This window comes from Mustela erminea, chromosome 7 (genome assembly GCF_009829155.1).
Source record: "Mustela erminea isolate mMusErm1 chromosome 7, mMusErm1.Pri, whole genome shotgun sequence".
NCBI lineage: Eukaryota > Metazoa > Chordata > Mammalia > Carnivora > Mustelidae > Mustela > Mustela erminea.
In genome coordinates, this window is record NC_045620.1 from 38301679 (window position 1) to 38319482 (window position 17804).

At 45.7% G+C, this 17804-nt stretch overlaps 1 protein-coding gene across 3 annotated transcripts in view; it reads left to right on the forward strand.

Moving 5' to 3' along the window:
• The window catches only part of ISM1 (isthmin 1), a 73851-nt gene extending 56369 nt beyond the window's left edge, over window positions 1-17482 (forward strand). For all 3 annotated transcript variants that reach the window (XM_032351425.1, XM_032351426.1, XM_032351427.1), the window contains 3 exons: window positions 7349-7492; window positions 11903-11992; window positions 15527-17482. In XM_032351425.1, coding sequence (XP_032207316.1) covers window positions 7349-7492; window positions 11903-11992; window positions 15527-16044 — 752 coding nt within the window. In that variant the 3' untranslated portion in view covers window positions 16045-17482. The remainder of the gene's footprint in view (window positions 1-7348; window positions 7493-11902; window positions 11993-15526) is intronic.
• The last annotated feature ends 322 nt before the right edge of the window (window positions 17483-17804 follow it).

A 17804-nucleotide genomic window follows, 5' to 3' on the forward strand; every position in this document is an offset into this window, starting at 1 on the left:
TGAGATCTAATGGACATGGAGCCAAACAAAACCCAGTTTACAGTATGTGGTTTTGGGTCTTCTATGAGGCATACCTCATAAAGACTTTGTTCCACAGAAGCCCCAAGAAGGCACCAGCAGCCACATTTTTCTGGAAAGACTATAATTTTTAAATCATATCAATTATCCTAGGAGAGAATTTTTTTTTTTAGTTAGGGATATTTGAGGTTCTGCCTCACCCCCCCCCCCCCGAAGTTTTAGTTTTATTTCTAAAAATGAGGAAATCACCAAATCCACTTCCTGATGTATTTTAGTGTAAAAATTCATACTGAAAATCAATTTAGTCCAAAGATAGGTGTCCAGCTCCTTCTTTTGAGCAGGCAGCCATGTTACTTTGACATGGGCAGTAGAGCAGCCCTTGGGAACCCACAGGAACGTGTGCTTAATGGAAGGCTGTCAATGGAAGGCTTCAAGACAATAAATTTCAAGATGCCAAGTTGGGATTTCTAGTTTCCCAAGTTTTTAGAGGAGGGGAGGGAAGGTAACAAGCACCTTACAAATTCAGTGAGTGCTCTTAACCATCTCGGGCTGGAAATGGTACACACCACATCCACTCAGACTCTGTTGATGGCACCGGTGATACAGCCCCCACCAAGATGGAAAGGAAGCTGGGAAACACATCCTGGTTGTGCAAGAAGGAAGAAACCTGGCAAGGCTTCATGGGGAATCGGGCAGCCTGCCTTGTGTTATAAGAATATCTGAGGTCACACGTATGCCTCCATCATGACAGTGTTCTTGCGGCTTCACCACCAGCAGTCTTAGGAACAATGGTTATATGACGGGAATGACCGGTCTCGCACCATTATACTCTCCCCCTTACCTCCATCTCTCAGTAAAAAGACCAGCTCTGTGCTGGAGAGTCATTTCTGCCATTAATAGACAATACTAAGCAACTTCCAAAACAGGGAGACCTTTTTCTAAGAGCATGTCTTATGGCTGGCACCATGCTAGGCTCCGGGAATCCAAAAATTAGAAAGAAACTGGTCTTCCTTAAAGGGGATCTCACTTGTCCATGGACAAGGGAGAAAAGTTGAGTGATAGAGGAAAACAGTGCCAGGGTAAAAATACACATCACAGGCTAGGGAAGCAGAAAGGGAACTCCAACACTCTTAGCTAAGAGGCTTGTAAAACCTCCCCTTTTCCAGAAGAAGTAGAGTTTACCTATTTTCCAAGAGAAAAGGACTAGAGATAATTACCAACATTTATATAGCACTTCCCAAGCACTAGTCCCTCTTCATGGCATCTCACATATATTAACTTATTTAATCAGCTCTCTGAGGCAGATACCCCATTTTACAGATGGGAAAACTGAAGCCTAGAGAAGTGAAGCAACTTGACCTTGAGGCAAGTCTGAGACCTCTCAGGCAGTCTGAGCCCAGAGTCTGTTCTCCTAACCACTTTTTTATCCTGCCTCTCTGGGGAACAAAAATAATCATATCCCTTATGACAGCAGAGTGATTATGGAAATGCATGCTTAACTGGGAAGACAGAAATGAGAGGAAAGTCCTATGGTGTTAAGCAAGGGAAACACAGAGGATCCCTGGGTGCCAGGCCAACATGTCACAAGTTTCTGACTTAATTATTTGCCCAGAACACAGGGGACATTGTTTTGAAGACTAGAGCTCAGACCCTCCCCATCAGAATCCCTGACTACATAATTAATAGCTACCAATCCTGGCCTCAGCCCCTTCCCTTTATACTAATAGTCCTCAAGATGTGAACCCCAAATCAGCCGCATCGACATGGCCCGAGACTGTGATAGGAATGCAAATTTTCAGGCCCCAACCCCAGGCCTATTGAACCAGCCACTCTGGGCTGGATCCCCCAAATCTGTGTTAGAAAAAGCCCTCCAGGGGGCTCTGGTGCCCTGAGCCCACTATTCCAGAGTGACGGTCCTCAGTCTTGCTTGTTCCTTATACTCACCCGAGCAATTTTTTAGATCCCAATGCTCAGACTTCAGTTCAGTTAAATTGGGATCTCTGGCGGGTACAGCCCAAGCATCAGGTTTTAAGAGCTCTGTGAGTATGCTCTTAAGTGGGCGTGAAGCCCAGCTTGAGAGACACTGCTATCCTTCTGCTGAACTAGAATGTCCAGGAGTGAGACCTGGAGTCGGTCTTTCTTTGCTTTTTTGTTTCTTTCTTTTTGCAACCAGCGTCCCCTGACGATTCTCAGGCTCACCAGAGTTTGCAGACCAAGACTAGAAACAACTTTTGCATCTAAAGCCCTTACAGAATACACTCTGGTGAATTCATGAACATGAAGAGCATCGTCCATTTCTATTTTGAGGATAGAATTCAGTTCTACTGGGACCATAACTGTGGCTGCCTCAGCTACCTTCACCATAACTTTCTAGGCCTAGAATCCCTGTGGAGGTCTTGCGTCTGGATCTGACAGCAGCTCAGGGCCATGGAGAAACTCCCATCTTTTATGGTTTGGGAGTATCTCTTAGTAACTCCCTCATCATTGGAGTAGATCCCAGGACAGCTACTTTATCAAGAAAATCTTATCCCTCATAATACCCCTAAAGGAATCCTTCTCAGATTTTAACATGAATGCAAATCACCTGGAGGTCTTTTCTAGTGTAGCTTCTGATCCAGTGGCTGAGGCCGGCACTGCTGGTCTTCGGACCACACTTTGAATAGCACGACTCTGTGTGGCAAATGCTTAGCAGCAGGCCCTGTGAGTGAAGGAATGGCTGCTTCTCTGACGGGTTCACAAGGATCGTGTGGTTTCCAGAATTCTCTGTAGCATCAGAAAAGCTGAATACTCTTTTTTGCAATCAATGAGAAACTATTAAACAATTTCTAAGTATTTGTCCCTAGGTCTGGTGCTGTGAAGGATCCAGGGAGAGAAGGCCTGGAAAGGCAGGGTTCCGGCAGTGCAAACTTCCTGGGGTTCCAGACCCACTGCAAGGGTGTGCTGGCTTTTCTCAGCCATGCTAAACCTGCCACAGGAACTGGTCTTTGTGGAGGATGTTGATTTCAGATTTTTAAAGGTAGCATCTTTAGTCAGAATTTAAATGTTGGTGGCCAAAGAGTACTTCAAAAAAAACCAGGTAGGAAAAAAAAAAATAGACTAGAATGGCATCTTTAGAATATGTTATAAAACACACGACGGAAGCTGGTTAGACCTATTGCTGACTGTGGGAACACAATGGCTCTGCTTTGGACTGTATTTGAGATGCTCCACTTGAAATGTCTTCTGTAGAGATACTTAAGGTATCATCAGAGACAAAGGAAGAGTCCAGAGAAATATTTTTTTGTCAAATAGCGGTATACAATTCCCAGAACTGTTCTGAATAACCTGCAAAATGAAACCAGATAGGCAATTGTTTACAGTAACCTGGGTTTGGGACTCTGTTCCTTACAATTCTCTGACTGGTCAGAGGCCTCTGTTAATAGAGTTCCTAGTGATTTTTGTCAAGGCTTTTTCTTTGTAATGTTGAATTATGGCCACATGAGTGGGTGTCTTAAAAAAGAGAGGCCAATGTGGGCCAGAATTAAAGCTGCAGGGATACCAGGGTATAAAGGAGCATATGGCAGAAGCAGAGAGACCTCACCTCTCGTCCCAGCTCTGCCAGGTCTGAGCTGCGTGACGTTAGGCAAGACCCTTAACCTCTCTGAGCCTCAGTTTCCTTATCCATGAAAAAAGGATGTTTCCACCTACCCACAGGAGTATTATCAGAGCTTAATCAGTATGTTTAGACAGAGAAGCTGGTTAAAGCAGACCCTCAGTAATTGGTAGCCACTCTCCTCTAAGATTAGCAGTGGAGGCTTGCCAAAGACCCAGTCAAGACCAAATCACCCCAGTTGCCCAGACGCTAACCGACCCACAGGTCTCTAGTGCGCTCAAACTGCTTAATCACTACCTTAAAATTTCAAACGACATGGCTGAAACCCAGCTCTCAGCCCAGTACACTGCATTGTATTCTTTCCTCACTGAGCTCTTTGATGTCACAAGGACTGCTTTTTACTGTCGTTGTTGTCACCTCAGCAATTACCGCTGTTCACATTCATTTTCTGCTCTGAGCCATGTTCCCTGGCAGGTGAGCAAATGAGAACAGACTTGTTTTATTAGAGCAGAAAGGAACACTGCCCTCAAAGTCTTCTGTCCTTCACACACATTAAACAAATAGAGATTCCCCAAGAGGAGGGTCTTTCCTGGGACATGTGTCTAAGACAGTCGGCTATGGAGCCTTCAGGATGGTGAGCTGACATGCACGCTTAGCCCTTCGTCACTAGCCTAACAGAAATGACCAGCCACGTGGTGACGGGACTGTTTGGTGCCTGATTTGGGGGGACCACATTTTAAGTTTGGAAACTAAAGGGCTTTGGGAGCATTTAAAATAAAAGCCTGAAGAAAGCCACTTACTGGAATAATAAGCCCTTCATTGTTCCAGAGTCCACGAGCCATCTAGAAAGCATATTTTAGGGAGAATTTTGTGGTATATTTTTAACAGTTAACTTTTGCTGCTCAAGAAACCACCCCCAAAATGTAGTGGCTTGAAAGAACAAATGGGTTCTCTCTTAAGAATCTGCAATTTGCCTGGACTTTTCTTCAGCTCTGGGCTGGACTGACTGGGGCTGGAGGTCTAGGATGGCTTCCCTCAGCAATGGGGCCGCAGCTGGACAGGTGGCTGGCTAGGGTCTATCTCCAGCTGTCCCTCACCTTCCAGGTAGCCAGCCCCGGCTTTTCCCGTAGTGTTGGATGAGTTCTCTGCAGCAAGAGGGCAAACACTAATGCACGAACACATTTCCAGCCTCTTGTTTGCATCATATTTGCTATTTTTCCATTGGCCATGGCAAGTCACAGGGCCCAGGCTGGGGTCAGCAGAGGACAGTAACCACAGGGTAGATACGAGGAGAGGAATTATAGAAGTCATTTTTCACGTAATCTGACACACTATTAACATTCAGTAATTTAGTTCCAAGAAACCAAGACCAGAAATTACTTTGTGCAAAGATTCCAGTAGAAGCCTCATGGCAGGTTAATGCTGAAATCTCAAAATTCAAGGACATTTCCAAAAACTATCTCTCCATATTACTGCCACAGGAAGGAAAGGTTGCAAGAGATTTCTAAATGGTTGCAGTCCTATTGCTTCTGCTAAGCCAAGCAGGAACACCAGTTGGCATCACTGGATTATGTACCCACCATAAAAGTGACAGGAACTCTACCTATGTACTCAGTAAACATATTCTGACTGGCCCATCGCCCCCCTTATGAGTCTAATGACATTACAATCTTTATTTGTGACTTTTTGTTGTTGCTGTTCCCTTCAACAAAGCTGGTCTTGGTGGTACGTGTAGGACGTGGTTGAGTGTGTTCATGTATGTCTGTTACCCACTGTACCTGAATGTTCCCCCCGACGACAGTGTGATGTCACAGTTGTTCCAGGCATATCTCTGACATTCTTGGGGAGATGACCAAGAGGCACCAGACCACAGAGGTCTTAGAGGGAGCACCCAGTGCTTCTCCCCCTGGAAGTAGCTTGCCTCTCCAGTTCTACCTGTTGATGCCTACTAAGAGATGGGAGAGATGAAGACACTCACACTGAGCAAAACAGGCCCAACTCCTTCACATGAGGCAGTCGTTTCAAACATCTGGCTTGGCTGTGTTGCTGGAAAACCATTTCTTAGAAGAAGATCAAAATAGAAAAAGATTCCTTCTGGGGAAAGAGAAGAGATGGACAGGGGCCCTGGGGGCAGTCAAGGTGTGGGCAAACTGTCTGCTCTGGGTTAGGGCTGAGGACACAACCATGAACAACCACTACCCCGCCCCCCAACTCTGTTTAATGGGCTGAGGAGACTCAGCAGCCCTGTGTTTGCCTAAGGAGTGTTCTGAGTGAGCGCCATGTAAACAACAGCCTGGGAGGCTGGCACAGAGCCCACACTGCAGGTAGAAACATGTGTGGACTACATTCCTGCTGGGCTTACATAATAAGGATCACCACGACCTGTTACGAACCAAGAGGACCCCTTTCCAACAGAGCACATGCCTCTTGCCCCAAGCTTGGCACTGGCAGAGGCCCCAAGGCTGTAGGAAGATCTGGATAAACCAGGAGAAAATTACTACAGAGTAGAGATGCCGCAGAGACAGTCATGCTGTAGAGATCAAAGACTCGGCACTGGGACCCCAGCTTTCCTTTCTGTTACCCTTATTACGTTGGATAAGTCCTCCCACCCCCAAACACCAGTCACACTAGGACTTAGTTTCTTTACTTTTAAAAAGAGAAACTAGTCTTGATAATATACCGACCTTCCTCACACCCCTCACACCCCCAAGCCCCCCACCCCCCGCCTCATTTGGTCTGCTTCTCCTTTTTTCCATACCATTTATTGGCTTCTAATGTACTGTATAACTTACTCATTTTTTGTTTAATTATTGCGTGACTCTTCTTACTAAAATATTAGTTCCTTCAGGACAAAAATCTTGGAAGTTTTATTTAATGGTATTTCCCATATACCTAGAATTAAGCCTGGCATATAATAGGGGCTATCCAATAAATATTCATTGGATAGATATTAAATGATGACCTTGAAGGGTCATTTCTAGCTTTACCATTATGTAGTGGTTATCTACTGCTGTGTAACAAACCATCCCAAAACTCAGTGACTTAAGATAACACCAGTTTATTATCTCTCATGATTCTTTGGCTCAGGAGATCGGGCCCCACAAAGCAGTTGCTATGCTCCTCATGCATCTGCTCTAATCAGCTGTCTACTAGAAAGGGCTAGAAGGTTCAACAAGGCTTCACTCACATGTATAGTATCTTGTGACCCATAATATACAAGTTTAGCCTCAGCTTCTTTCACAGCGACTGGATTGCCCAGAGTGAATGTTGGAAGCTGCCTGGCTCCTAGGGCGGAAGTCAGCTCAGATTTTAGGGAAGGGGAAGTAGACTCTCTCTCTTGCTCGCTCCCTCACTCTTGCTCTCTCAATGAATGTATGTATGGGGAGGGAAGGAAGTGATGGTGGTTATCTTTGGAAACTACATAACATAGTATTGCATGATCCCATACTCTACAAATGCATGCATTCTCAGTAGGCACTTACTGGGAACCTTCTAAGGATCAGGCCCCAGCAACGTGCTGACCACCATGGTACTCAAAACCTCAGACAGAGTCCCTGCTCTCACCAAGCTAATCCCTAAAATGAACTCCGGAGCCGCAAGCCTTTTGACTCCAGCTGGCATCTGGTCCCCTCCAACGGCGAGAGCGATGGAATAAGACAACTGGAAGACTGCTTGACAAGGGGGATTTGGGGACTCTTTGGGCGGCGGCTGGTGACCATATCCCTGGCTCCCTTCCAGATTCCACAGATGGCGAGGGCGACTGGAGTCTCTGGTCTGTCTGCAGTGTCACCTGTGGGAACGGCAACCAGAAACGGACCAGGTCTTGTGGCTACGCATGTACCGCGACAGAATCTAGGACATGTGACCGTCCAAACTGCCCAGGTGGGTTTATGCAGGGGAGTGGCTCCAAGTTCAAACGAGAGTTTTTCATTTATATTTAGACCTTAAAGAAAATCACTTTTTAAAGGACAGCCATTTCCCTAACAAGGATTCTGACCAGACTGAAACAGTAAGAGATGAGTAATGAGCTGAATGGATGCAAAAAGATGGGTTTCCTGAGTCTTCGGCACAATTGCAGTAGTCATGATGTAGAGCTTAGTGCCACAGTGTACTAGTGCAGTTTCAAGGAGGGACTCTGGTTAACTTGGGCCTTTGATGCGGGATTTGTTTTGCCTTGAAGAGACACATGCTGAGAGGCATTCATAGTCCGATAAGGAAGCCAGGATGAGAGGCTTCAGGGATGCTTACAGGAAAACCACGCAGGTAGCTCTGTCAGCGAGAGTTACTGAGGACCCTTGGCAGTTGCTTATTACTTTTGTTTTTTTTTTTAAAGATTTATTTATTTACTTGAGAGAGAGAGAGAGAGAGAAAGTAAATGAGGGGAGGGGCAGAGGGAGACAGAGAATCCTAAAGCAGACTCCCTGCTGGGGTCAGTCCTAGGACTCTGAGATGCTGACCTGCGCTGAAAATAAGAGTCAATCCCTTAACACCTCGAGCCCCCCAGGGCCACCAGTTAATTATTACTTTAAACTGCATTGCCTACTCTGGGCAAATGCATTAAAATCCAGAGATTCAGAAGCAAAAAATGAAATAAAAAAAATAATAAACTGCATTGTCAGGGTTTTGAAAACTAAACTAATTGTAAACTTGGTGAGAGGCCATATTGGGGGTAAAAAATAATTGTGTCTGTAGCAATTGGGTAGCAAAGTGTGCCCTGTTGTTCTACAGCGTACACATTTTTAGAGGGTCAAGAAAACGGAAAAGGAGAAAGAAAAGACAAAGGAAGAGGGGGAAGAAATATGCAACCAAAACCACATTTGACTCACAAGGCCTAAAATATTTATTCTCTGACCCTTTACAAAGCAATTTACCAACTCCTGGCCTGTGGTTCTGCATTTACATGTGTTCCCATTGCCAGGTAGAACACCAGCTTAAAATAAGATCTCAGATTCTTCTAGCAAACAGCACATTCTGAATGGCCTCATCTGAAAGATAGTTCAGAGACAGAAAGTTTGATCCCCACACGCCCAAACTTCCTTTTTCTTTCTTTTTTTTAATTTAAATTCAGTTAGCCAATGTATAGTACATTATTAGTTTCTGATGTAGTGTTTAGTCATTCATCAGTTGCATATAATACCCAGTGCTCATCACTTCATGTGCCCTCCTTAATGCCCATCACCCAGTTACCCCATCCCCCCAGCACCACCCCTCCAGCAGCCCTCAGTTGGCTGAGTAATGTTCCATTATATATATATATATAAACCACATCTCCTTTATCCACTCATCTGTTGAAGGACATCTGGGCTCCTTCCACAGTTCGGCTATTGTGGACAGTGCTGCTATGAACATTGGAGTGCAGGTGCCCCTTCTTTTCACTACATCTGTATCTTTGGGGTAAATACCCAGTAGTGTGTTTGCTGGGTCATAAGGTAGCTCTATTTTTAACTCCTTGAGGAAACTCTGTATTGCTTTCCAGAGTGGTTGTACCAGCTTGCTTTCCCACCAACCATGTAAGAAGGTTCCCCTTTCTCTACATCCTTGCCAACATTTCTTGTTTCCTGTCTTATTAATTTTAGCCATTCTAACTGGTATAAGGTGGTATCTCATTATGGTTTTGATTTGTAGTTCCCTGATGCCAAGTGGTATGGAGCATTTTTCATGTGTCTGTTGGCCATGTGTATGTCTTCTTTGGAGAAGTGTCTGTTCATGTCTCCCACTCATTTCTTGACTTGGATTATTTGTTGTTTGGGTGTTGAGGTTGATACAGACTTCCTTTTACTTTTTTATTTTTTTTTTTTTTTTTTTTTTTTTTTTTTTTTTTTTAAGAGAGAGAATACAAGTGAGTAGAATGTGGCAGAGGGGAGGGGGAAAGAGAGAATCTCAAGAAGCTCCACACTCAACACAGAACCTGATGCAGGGGCTCAATCTCACAACCCTCAGATCATGACCTGAGCCAGAATCAGGAGTGTGGCACATAACAGACTGAGCCAACCGGATGCCCCCAAACTTCCTCTTTCTACTCCTACAACTCAGTCGTTAGGCCATAAGGCTGATATTTGAAACAAAAAAAAAGTGGAGGTGGGCACCTGGGTGGCTCAGTCAGTTGAGTGATTGCCTTCAGCTCAGATCATGATCCTGGAGTCTCAGAATCGAGTCCTGTGTCGGACTTCCTGCTCAGTGGGAAATTTGCTTCTCCCTCTGACCCTCTCCCATTCTTGGGCTCTCTCTCTCAAATAAATAAGTGAAATCTTAAAAAAAAAAAAAAAAAAAGTGAAAGAGCAGAGGGTTTCTGGGGGTAGAGAGGAAGGATCAGATTAGGCATGCATATGTTAGCAAAGCAGCATATATAGAAAATGGGGCCAAAATTTAACAAATTTGTTAAATTTTGGCTCTATGTCAGCCATGTGGGTGGATTTCAGGAAGTGGAGCAACCATCAAGATGATTTTCCTGATCTTTCTCATGTTAATCATAATGAAGCTGAGTTGGATGTCTGATGTGATAGGATTTAGATAGGTGGAAATAAACCCATAAATAATAATAATATGAGAGATGAGAAGGAAGACAAGAAAACAATGAAGAAGGAAGAGAAAGACAGTATGAAGAAGAAGAAAAGATGATAATGAAGATGATGGAGAATAGGATTTTTTTGAGGACTTAAGTATCAAGCAGATTTCTGAGGCCTTCATGTACCTTATTTCATTTAATTCCTGCAATAGCCTCATGAAGTGGATGTTTATTATTGTACCCACTCGACAGCTGTAGAAACAGGCACAGGGATAACTTGCATGAGTCACACAAACAGCAAGAGGTCAGTCTTGAATCTGAATTCAGGCAGTCTGATTTCAAGATCCATGTTCTTAATGATTAAACTGGTCCAAGGAAAGATACGGGGTTCAGCCACTCATGGATACAGACAGCATTTAGTGTCTGGGCTTGGGGGCTTGCTGCTGTTTTCTTTTTCCGAGCTGATACCAGATCCAAGTCTACCCACTGGCGACCACCATTCTTAATATTTCTCTGCCACCATTTTGAATGTTGCCTTCTTGTTTTCTCTCACCACCTAGAGCAACGTGCCCAGCAGGCCTGCTCCTGCATTTTCTTCTCTTCTGACCCTGCCCTTCTTCCATCCTTTCTGCCTCTCGGTTCCTGGGCCTCCCAGTCTTTTTCAGGGCTCCTTTGAACATGAAGGACTTTTTTTTTTTTTTTTTAAAAAAAACAGAATCTCTTTCTTTCTTTGTTTTGTTGATTCTCAGCATTACTGGAAAGAGTCATGGAGCAGGCAGTGTCCCGGCCTGGCAGTGATTACACTGTAAAAGTCTGTCCCCTAGGTCAACCCTATAAATAAGTTCAAGGAGCTTCATGTAAAGCCAGAGAGCGCCTCTTAAAGAAATCAAGTCATGCCTCCCAGGCCACTAAGGCTCTCCACCAACATAGACTACCATGTTCCGTGTTCCAGCCTCCTCAGATGTCTCAGCTAACACAGCATGCCTGTTTGTAAGGGAAGGCTGGATGGGAGTGGTAGTTTGGGGAAGGAAAGGGGAACCAGGAAGTATGAGACAAACTGGATTCAGCCCCTCCAAGCCAGTAATGACAAGCCCGGCTTACTCTCTTTGAAGCATCATGGGCGGTGCTGGACATCCTAGAAGGTGAGATATATCTGCTCTTTAGCTGTGGACTACTATATCCTCAAAATAATCCTGGGGAAATTATCAGCTAACACTTACCACTTACTTCTGTAAGTTCTTTCTTTACACATGATTCCTTGAGTGCATTTAACTCTATGAGGTGGGGCGCTTATGTCTCCCCATTTTACAGATGTGAAAGCTGAGGCACTTGAAGGTTTAAGTGGCTTGATCAGGGTTACAGGCTAGTAACTATTTGAACTCTGTCAGTCATTCCTTAAAACTGGTATGGACCACTAGACAAAATATTAACCCCTGCTTCTAATCCGGTTTGTCGCCCAGACACCGCCAGACAGGTAGACTTGCAGATGGACATGTGTCCCTTACTGCCCCAAACCCCATTCTGGGCCTAGTGAATGAGTTCCTTAAGACCCATTCAGGCACATTTGGATCTGATTTCATGCTGCAAATGGTATCTGGGGTTTTAATATATTTTATGCTCTACTACCTGCTTTTTACTCTTTCCTCTGCTGGCAAGTTCCTGCCCATGAGTAGTCATGAATACAAAAAAGGCTTTGTTCAGGTGTATTTGTTTCTTGATTTGCTCGGGAGGTGGGGGGTAACTTTTTCCATATAACTAGGGAAAAATGAGCTCCTGTCTGTGTTTAGGAATTGAAGACACCTTCAGGACAGCCGCCACCGAAGTGAGTCTGCTGGCGGGAAGCGAGGAGTTTAATGCCACCAAACTGTTTGAAGTCGGTAAGGAGACCTTTGTCCCCATTTTTTATCCAAATATTGATTTAATATTTTGTGGAAATTCCTTTTGCTTTTGCAGTGCCATCCTGTCCTAGGATCCATTTAAGTGTTTCATTTTCCTCTTACGGGGTCCAGTACTCCCAGCGAATTTCTCGCTCTCCGAATATACTCTAAGCAAGAGAGAGCCATCCCAGGCCTCCTGCATCAGGCTGGGCCGGACAGAGCGCCCTCTGTGTCTGCCTTGCTTGCCACCCAGCTTCCACAATAAGTGGGACAGGAGTGGGACAGCTCTCCCCTCAGTATGGATTCAGTCTCCAGGGGGACCTCATGCCCCTTCTGACAGCCTTCATGGAGTGTCCCCAAAAAGTGAGGAAATGCTGGTCTTGGTTCTGTAGCAAAAGGAAGGAAGGAGAGAAAAGGAGCTTTCTCCATATTATGCCTGCCTCCCTCTACCACATGTATTTTTTTGTAAACCTTTGGCATACTCTGCTACTCATCTGCTCGAAAGCCCTAGGCCAAACACAGTCTGCATGAACCAAGCCAAATGACAAGTGACAGCTAGGTGCAAGGTGAAAACTTCCTTTTTAAAAATAGCTTCATGTGCTTCGGGATGCAATTCTGTATTGCAGAGAGGTGAGACTCCTAATGCCACATTACCGCGTGCCACCCGAAACTTCGTCGACCTCGGCCAAACAGGAGGCAGTTTGAAATTCTCTGTGACCCAGGGCTTCCACTTCAGTCCTTCACACACACAAACTACCTTTAGCAGGAGCCTTCTGCAAACACAATGCTTTTACTACCCCCTCCACCACACACACCCCTGAAAGAAATTAGAGACTAAATGCAGGAAATTTACACTAAATGGTAGAGCAACAAAAGTTGTCTCTTGAGGGCAGAGAGCTTCTCGGGTCTCTTCCTATTGTATACCCTACAGACAGGCAGCTGCTTGCTTTTTTGCGGAGAATAGGTCCAGTTGGACAAAGCCACACCTGAGGTGGGACTAAAGACACACAGAGATGAGTAGGGATGGGTGTCAGTCAGGTTCTGGGCAGGAACAAACACGACACACTGGAATCAGGTAATTGAGGAGCATTCAATGAGGGTCTGATGAGCAGGGTAGATTGGACACCAAGAAGGGGTTGGACAGAACAATGGGGGGCCCTAACCGCCCCTTGCCTGAAGGGACAAGGGTAGCTGTGTGCAGAGGGCTACTACCCGCCACCATTCTGGGTTCGCAGAAGGGTGTAGCCAACCTGCAACAGTGAAGGAGGAACCACAGGAACAAATACATTGTCTCACTCTCCTCTCTTGCCCTGGTCTCTGACCAGGTCCTCCCTTTGGCTCAACCCAAAGAGCAGTCAGGGATCTAGGGGTCCACCGATAGAGTCCACATAGGACAACCTTCCAGGGGGAGGGAAAACATGGAATGGGAAGAGAGAAGACCAAACAGAAGATGCCTCACTGAGGTGGGATACAGCTTGATCTGCACAAGGTCATTTGCCAAACCCGGTAGCACCTCAGTTAGCTGATCTGTCGAATGGTAGGAGGTCACAGGGCCCCCTTATGGAGTTATTGTAGAATTAAATGAGTTCCTATTGGCAGAGCATTTAGAACGTGACCATCACACTGAACACCTACCAAGTTTGACAGATAAAAATAAGTCATTGTATGTTCTGTGAGTACATGAATTATGATAACCAAGCCATTTTCGAGGGCCTCACTGAATATTGCTTCTGAACACCCTATCCAATGGAGGAGGCCTGCCCTGGCTTTGCAGACACACATTTCCCAGGAGGGAGCCTGCATTCTCTCACTGCTATTCAGTCGGGGGCTCACAGGCCCAAATTGCTCTTAGAGCTCAGGCCCAAATTGAACCTTGGCACATCCCCTCTGGCAGGACCCTGGGCCTGCAGGCTCCGTCCATTCCTTCAGCTTAATCTTCACTGTGCCTTAAGAGATGGGCATCCTTTTCATCCCCAGTTTGGAGAGAAGGATACTGAGGCACAGGGAGGGAGACTATACCTGCACAAGGGCATGTGCTAGTAGACGGTAGAGCTAGATTTTGATCGCAGACAACTGAACACAAGATCCCACGCTCTTCCTCTTAGGCCAGGCCTTTCTGAGTGCTTGAGAGATGCCCCCTCTCTCTCTTCTTCATTCTACTGAGAGAAGCCTGTGCCCTCCTCCAACCTGCCCCCAACCCCGCCCCCATCCTGGCCACTTGATTCCTTCTTAGGGCACCACCAGCCTCCCAGGCATCTGGGTCAGAGCAGGGAGTCACTCCTAATGTCTCTCCTCCTTTTCCCTCAAGCCCACCCAGGCCCAGCGGCCCTACTCTCTGAGCTCGCTTGATCCCTCCTGTTCGGTCCTTTCCCACTCAGACTCTGGCAACAGAAAGCAGCACTGAATGTATCTTCTTCCTCAGATCTTCTTCCTCTTCCTTCTTACTCAGCTAGTAGCTGTCACTCCAAAACTTTCAGTAGTTCCCCAGTGCCCTCGGAACAAGCCTAAACTGCACAGAAGAGTCCCGCGATCTGACACCAACAGACTTCCTGCCCTCTAGCCTCCGTTCCAGTGACACCAAATGTGTTCCCCAGTCCCAGACAACCCCAGCAAATTTTGTTGTGTTCAACCTTGGCATACGCGAGTGGCCTGTTTCTGGGGCCAGTCGTTCCCATGGGCAGGGCAGGACCCACACAAACATATCTTGGTTTTCCGAATAAAGCCAGGAATCCACATTAACAAACTAGAACCACCTCAGTCTTAAATGAGTTCAATGATTAATTAATTAATTGACAATGAAGTCGACATATTTTAATACTTTAAAACCCAAATACAACAACTTCCAGGGGCAGGTTCTTGCTGGAAGCCTAGAGGGCAGTGGCCTCTGGGCCTTACTGTTAAGTTCCCTAAAAGCAGGGGCCACCTGCCCCTTCCTCTTTGAGACATATCATCATATGAATTTGCTTACAAGGATTGTCACTCTTTGGTGCCTGTGGTTAAGAGATGAGGCCACCAGCTCTAGCTTAATCCAGTCAGTGAGTGGCACAAATAAAACCAGGGACTACCAGTTCTCCTTTGAGGCACTTTCCACCTTGTTACCTGATACTTAAAGAGGAGATTCAAAATTGCCCCCTGAATTAGTGTTCATTTTGTTATAGGTGTTAGCAGAGTTATCCCGCAACCTCCCTTTCTTCCTCAGATGCCTCCTAAAATTCAGGGATAATCATATATTTTCAAGAAATAAGACAGGCTAAGCAATTGTAATGGTTAAATCTAGGTGATGTCAGACAGGGAGTCACTGCTGGAGTTTCATCTCTCTACTTTTCTGTGTCTGAAATTTTTCATGGTATACATGGGGAGGAGGTTGCCTTGCAAATAAATTTCCCAAGGCCAAGAGGGGTGAGCATGACCAAAGCAAGGGCTGGTGGTTCCAGGGGACCGCAGGGATTCCCCCTGGGAGGGGAGGGGTTGAGGTCAGTGTGAATCTGCCACCCCTGTTGCATATGGTGAGAGGGGTTCTCTGGTCTTTCTCAGACACCGACAGCTGCGAGCGTTGGATGGGCTGCAAAAGTGAGTTCTTAAAGAAGTACATGCACAAGGTCATCAACGACCTGCCCAGCTGCCCCTGCTCCTACCCCACCGAGGTGGCCTACAGCACGGCGGACATCTTCGACCGCATCAAGCGCAAGGACTTCCGCTGGAAGGACGCCAGTGGGCCCAAGGAGAAGCTGGAGATCTACAAGCCCACGGCCCGGTACTGCATTCGCTCCATGCTGTCCCTGGAGAGCACCACGCTGGCCGCACAGCACTGTTGCTATGGCGACAACATGCAGCTCATCACCAGGGGCAAAGGGGCGGGGACCCCCAACCTCATCAGCACCGAGTTCTCAGCCGAGCTCCACTACAAGGTGGACGTCCTCCCCTGGATTATCTGCAAGGGCGACTGGAGCAGGTACAACGAGGCCAGGCCTCCCAACAACGGACAGAAGTGCACTGAGAGCCCCTCAGACGAAGATTACATCAAGCAGTTCCAAGAGGCCAGGGAGTACTAAGGAGATGTCCCCTCCGGTATTTGTGACACAAACGCAGTGCGCGGATCTGCCGCCGGGGCAGGGCGGGGCCGGACTTATCCACATCCGTAGATATTTGTATACACTACGAGGGTATGTTTCATAAATCACCCTAGGGGTGCGCACCTGCCCCGGGTGACGGCTGTCTGAAGCCACCTTGCCATCCGAAATGCCCACAGAGCTCCTTGGAATCCCTCCGAGGGGTGATGTTGGCGGGAGGATGGGGACAAAGGAGCCAGAAGAAGAACCTGGAAGCCATCGTGGGTGGGATTCAGTGCACACCAGGATCCTGCGTTTCCTGGAGGAGCAAAGAGGGAAAGACGGGGTTGTAAACGTTATAAGCAGTTTTTATATATAACTTATTTAATATGAATGTGACTTAAGCATAACCTTTTCGCTGGAGTTGTGAAACTGTTTAATCACTTCTGTGAGAGTTCAGACAGGGGCTCAAGGAGGTGGAAGAGAAGGGAATTTGGGAGTAATTTTTTCTTTTAAACTAAATAACTCAACGGAAGTGTCTGAAAAACAAGAAAAATCCCACCTTAAACCAAATGTTCTTTAGTCCTGAGGCACCCTGCTGGAGTCTTGGCTTCCAGAATATCCTTGCCTAAGATTGGATAGAAGGAGGAGGGCACATGGGGATTTTAGGGGCAAATCTGAGGACTGTTTTTAAATAGGCTTTAAAATAAAAGGCCAATGTTAGCATAATGCTCTAATTCTACTAAAAGGCTACAGAGTGGCAGAAGTGCTGCTCATGCCTTAGTGGGAGGTTCAGAAGGCTGCGGGAAGGTCAGACATAAATATAGGTAATAGCACTTTTGCAGAAGAAAAAACAAAAGCAAAATAGATGGGAAAAGAACATGGACCTCATTTCATCTATTTTATTCTAATACTGTCGTAACAATTTTTTTTCTCCACCAATATATTACCAGTAAATACATATAAAAAGAGTAGGGGGAATCAAATCTATAAAATTTCTAATTTTTTATGTTTTAAGAAAGGGGAAAAAAACTACATTATTTTTGTAAAGTATTTATTGAGTCATTGAGTCTTGTGCACCAAGCAATTGTAATATGACCTGGTTATGTAGTGTGGAACTTAGGACAAACAAAGAGTTTGTTCTTATGCAATCTTTACTTGCAAAACTCCAGGAAAAGAGAATATATCATAAAATCATAATAAAATGAGTTACCTGCAATAAATGTGTTACCTGCAAATATTTATGATGCAAATACTGTAAAGAACAAGCCCAGGGCGTCGAGGCAGGAGAGAGGGAGGTACAGACCAGGTGGGAATAAAAGGCTCATTGATTGACTTGATGGTGGGTGGTATAACTCACGACACCGTTGGCACCAAGAATGTCAGGCCAGTCCTCAGGAGGCTGAACTCACTGACACACAGGTAAGTTTTTGCCCACTCCGAGCTAAGAAAGAACTAAGAAAAACAGACTAGAGCAAAGGCATAAGACAGTCCAGAGGAGGGATGTCTGGGTGGTTCAGTTGGTTAAGCATCCAACTCAATTTTGGCGCAGATCGTGATCTCAGGCTCCATGTCAGGCTCCATGCTGGGCTTGAAGCCTGCCTAAGGTTCTCTTTCTCCCCCTTTCTCTGCCCCTCCACTACCTTCCCCCCATCTATGCCTTTCAAAAAATAAAATAAAATAAAATAAAATAAAATAAAGAAAAAGAAGAAGAAAGGACGATCCAGATTTTTGCTTCCAGACAAAATTGTGCAATGATAGAA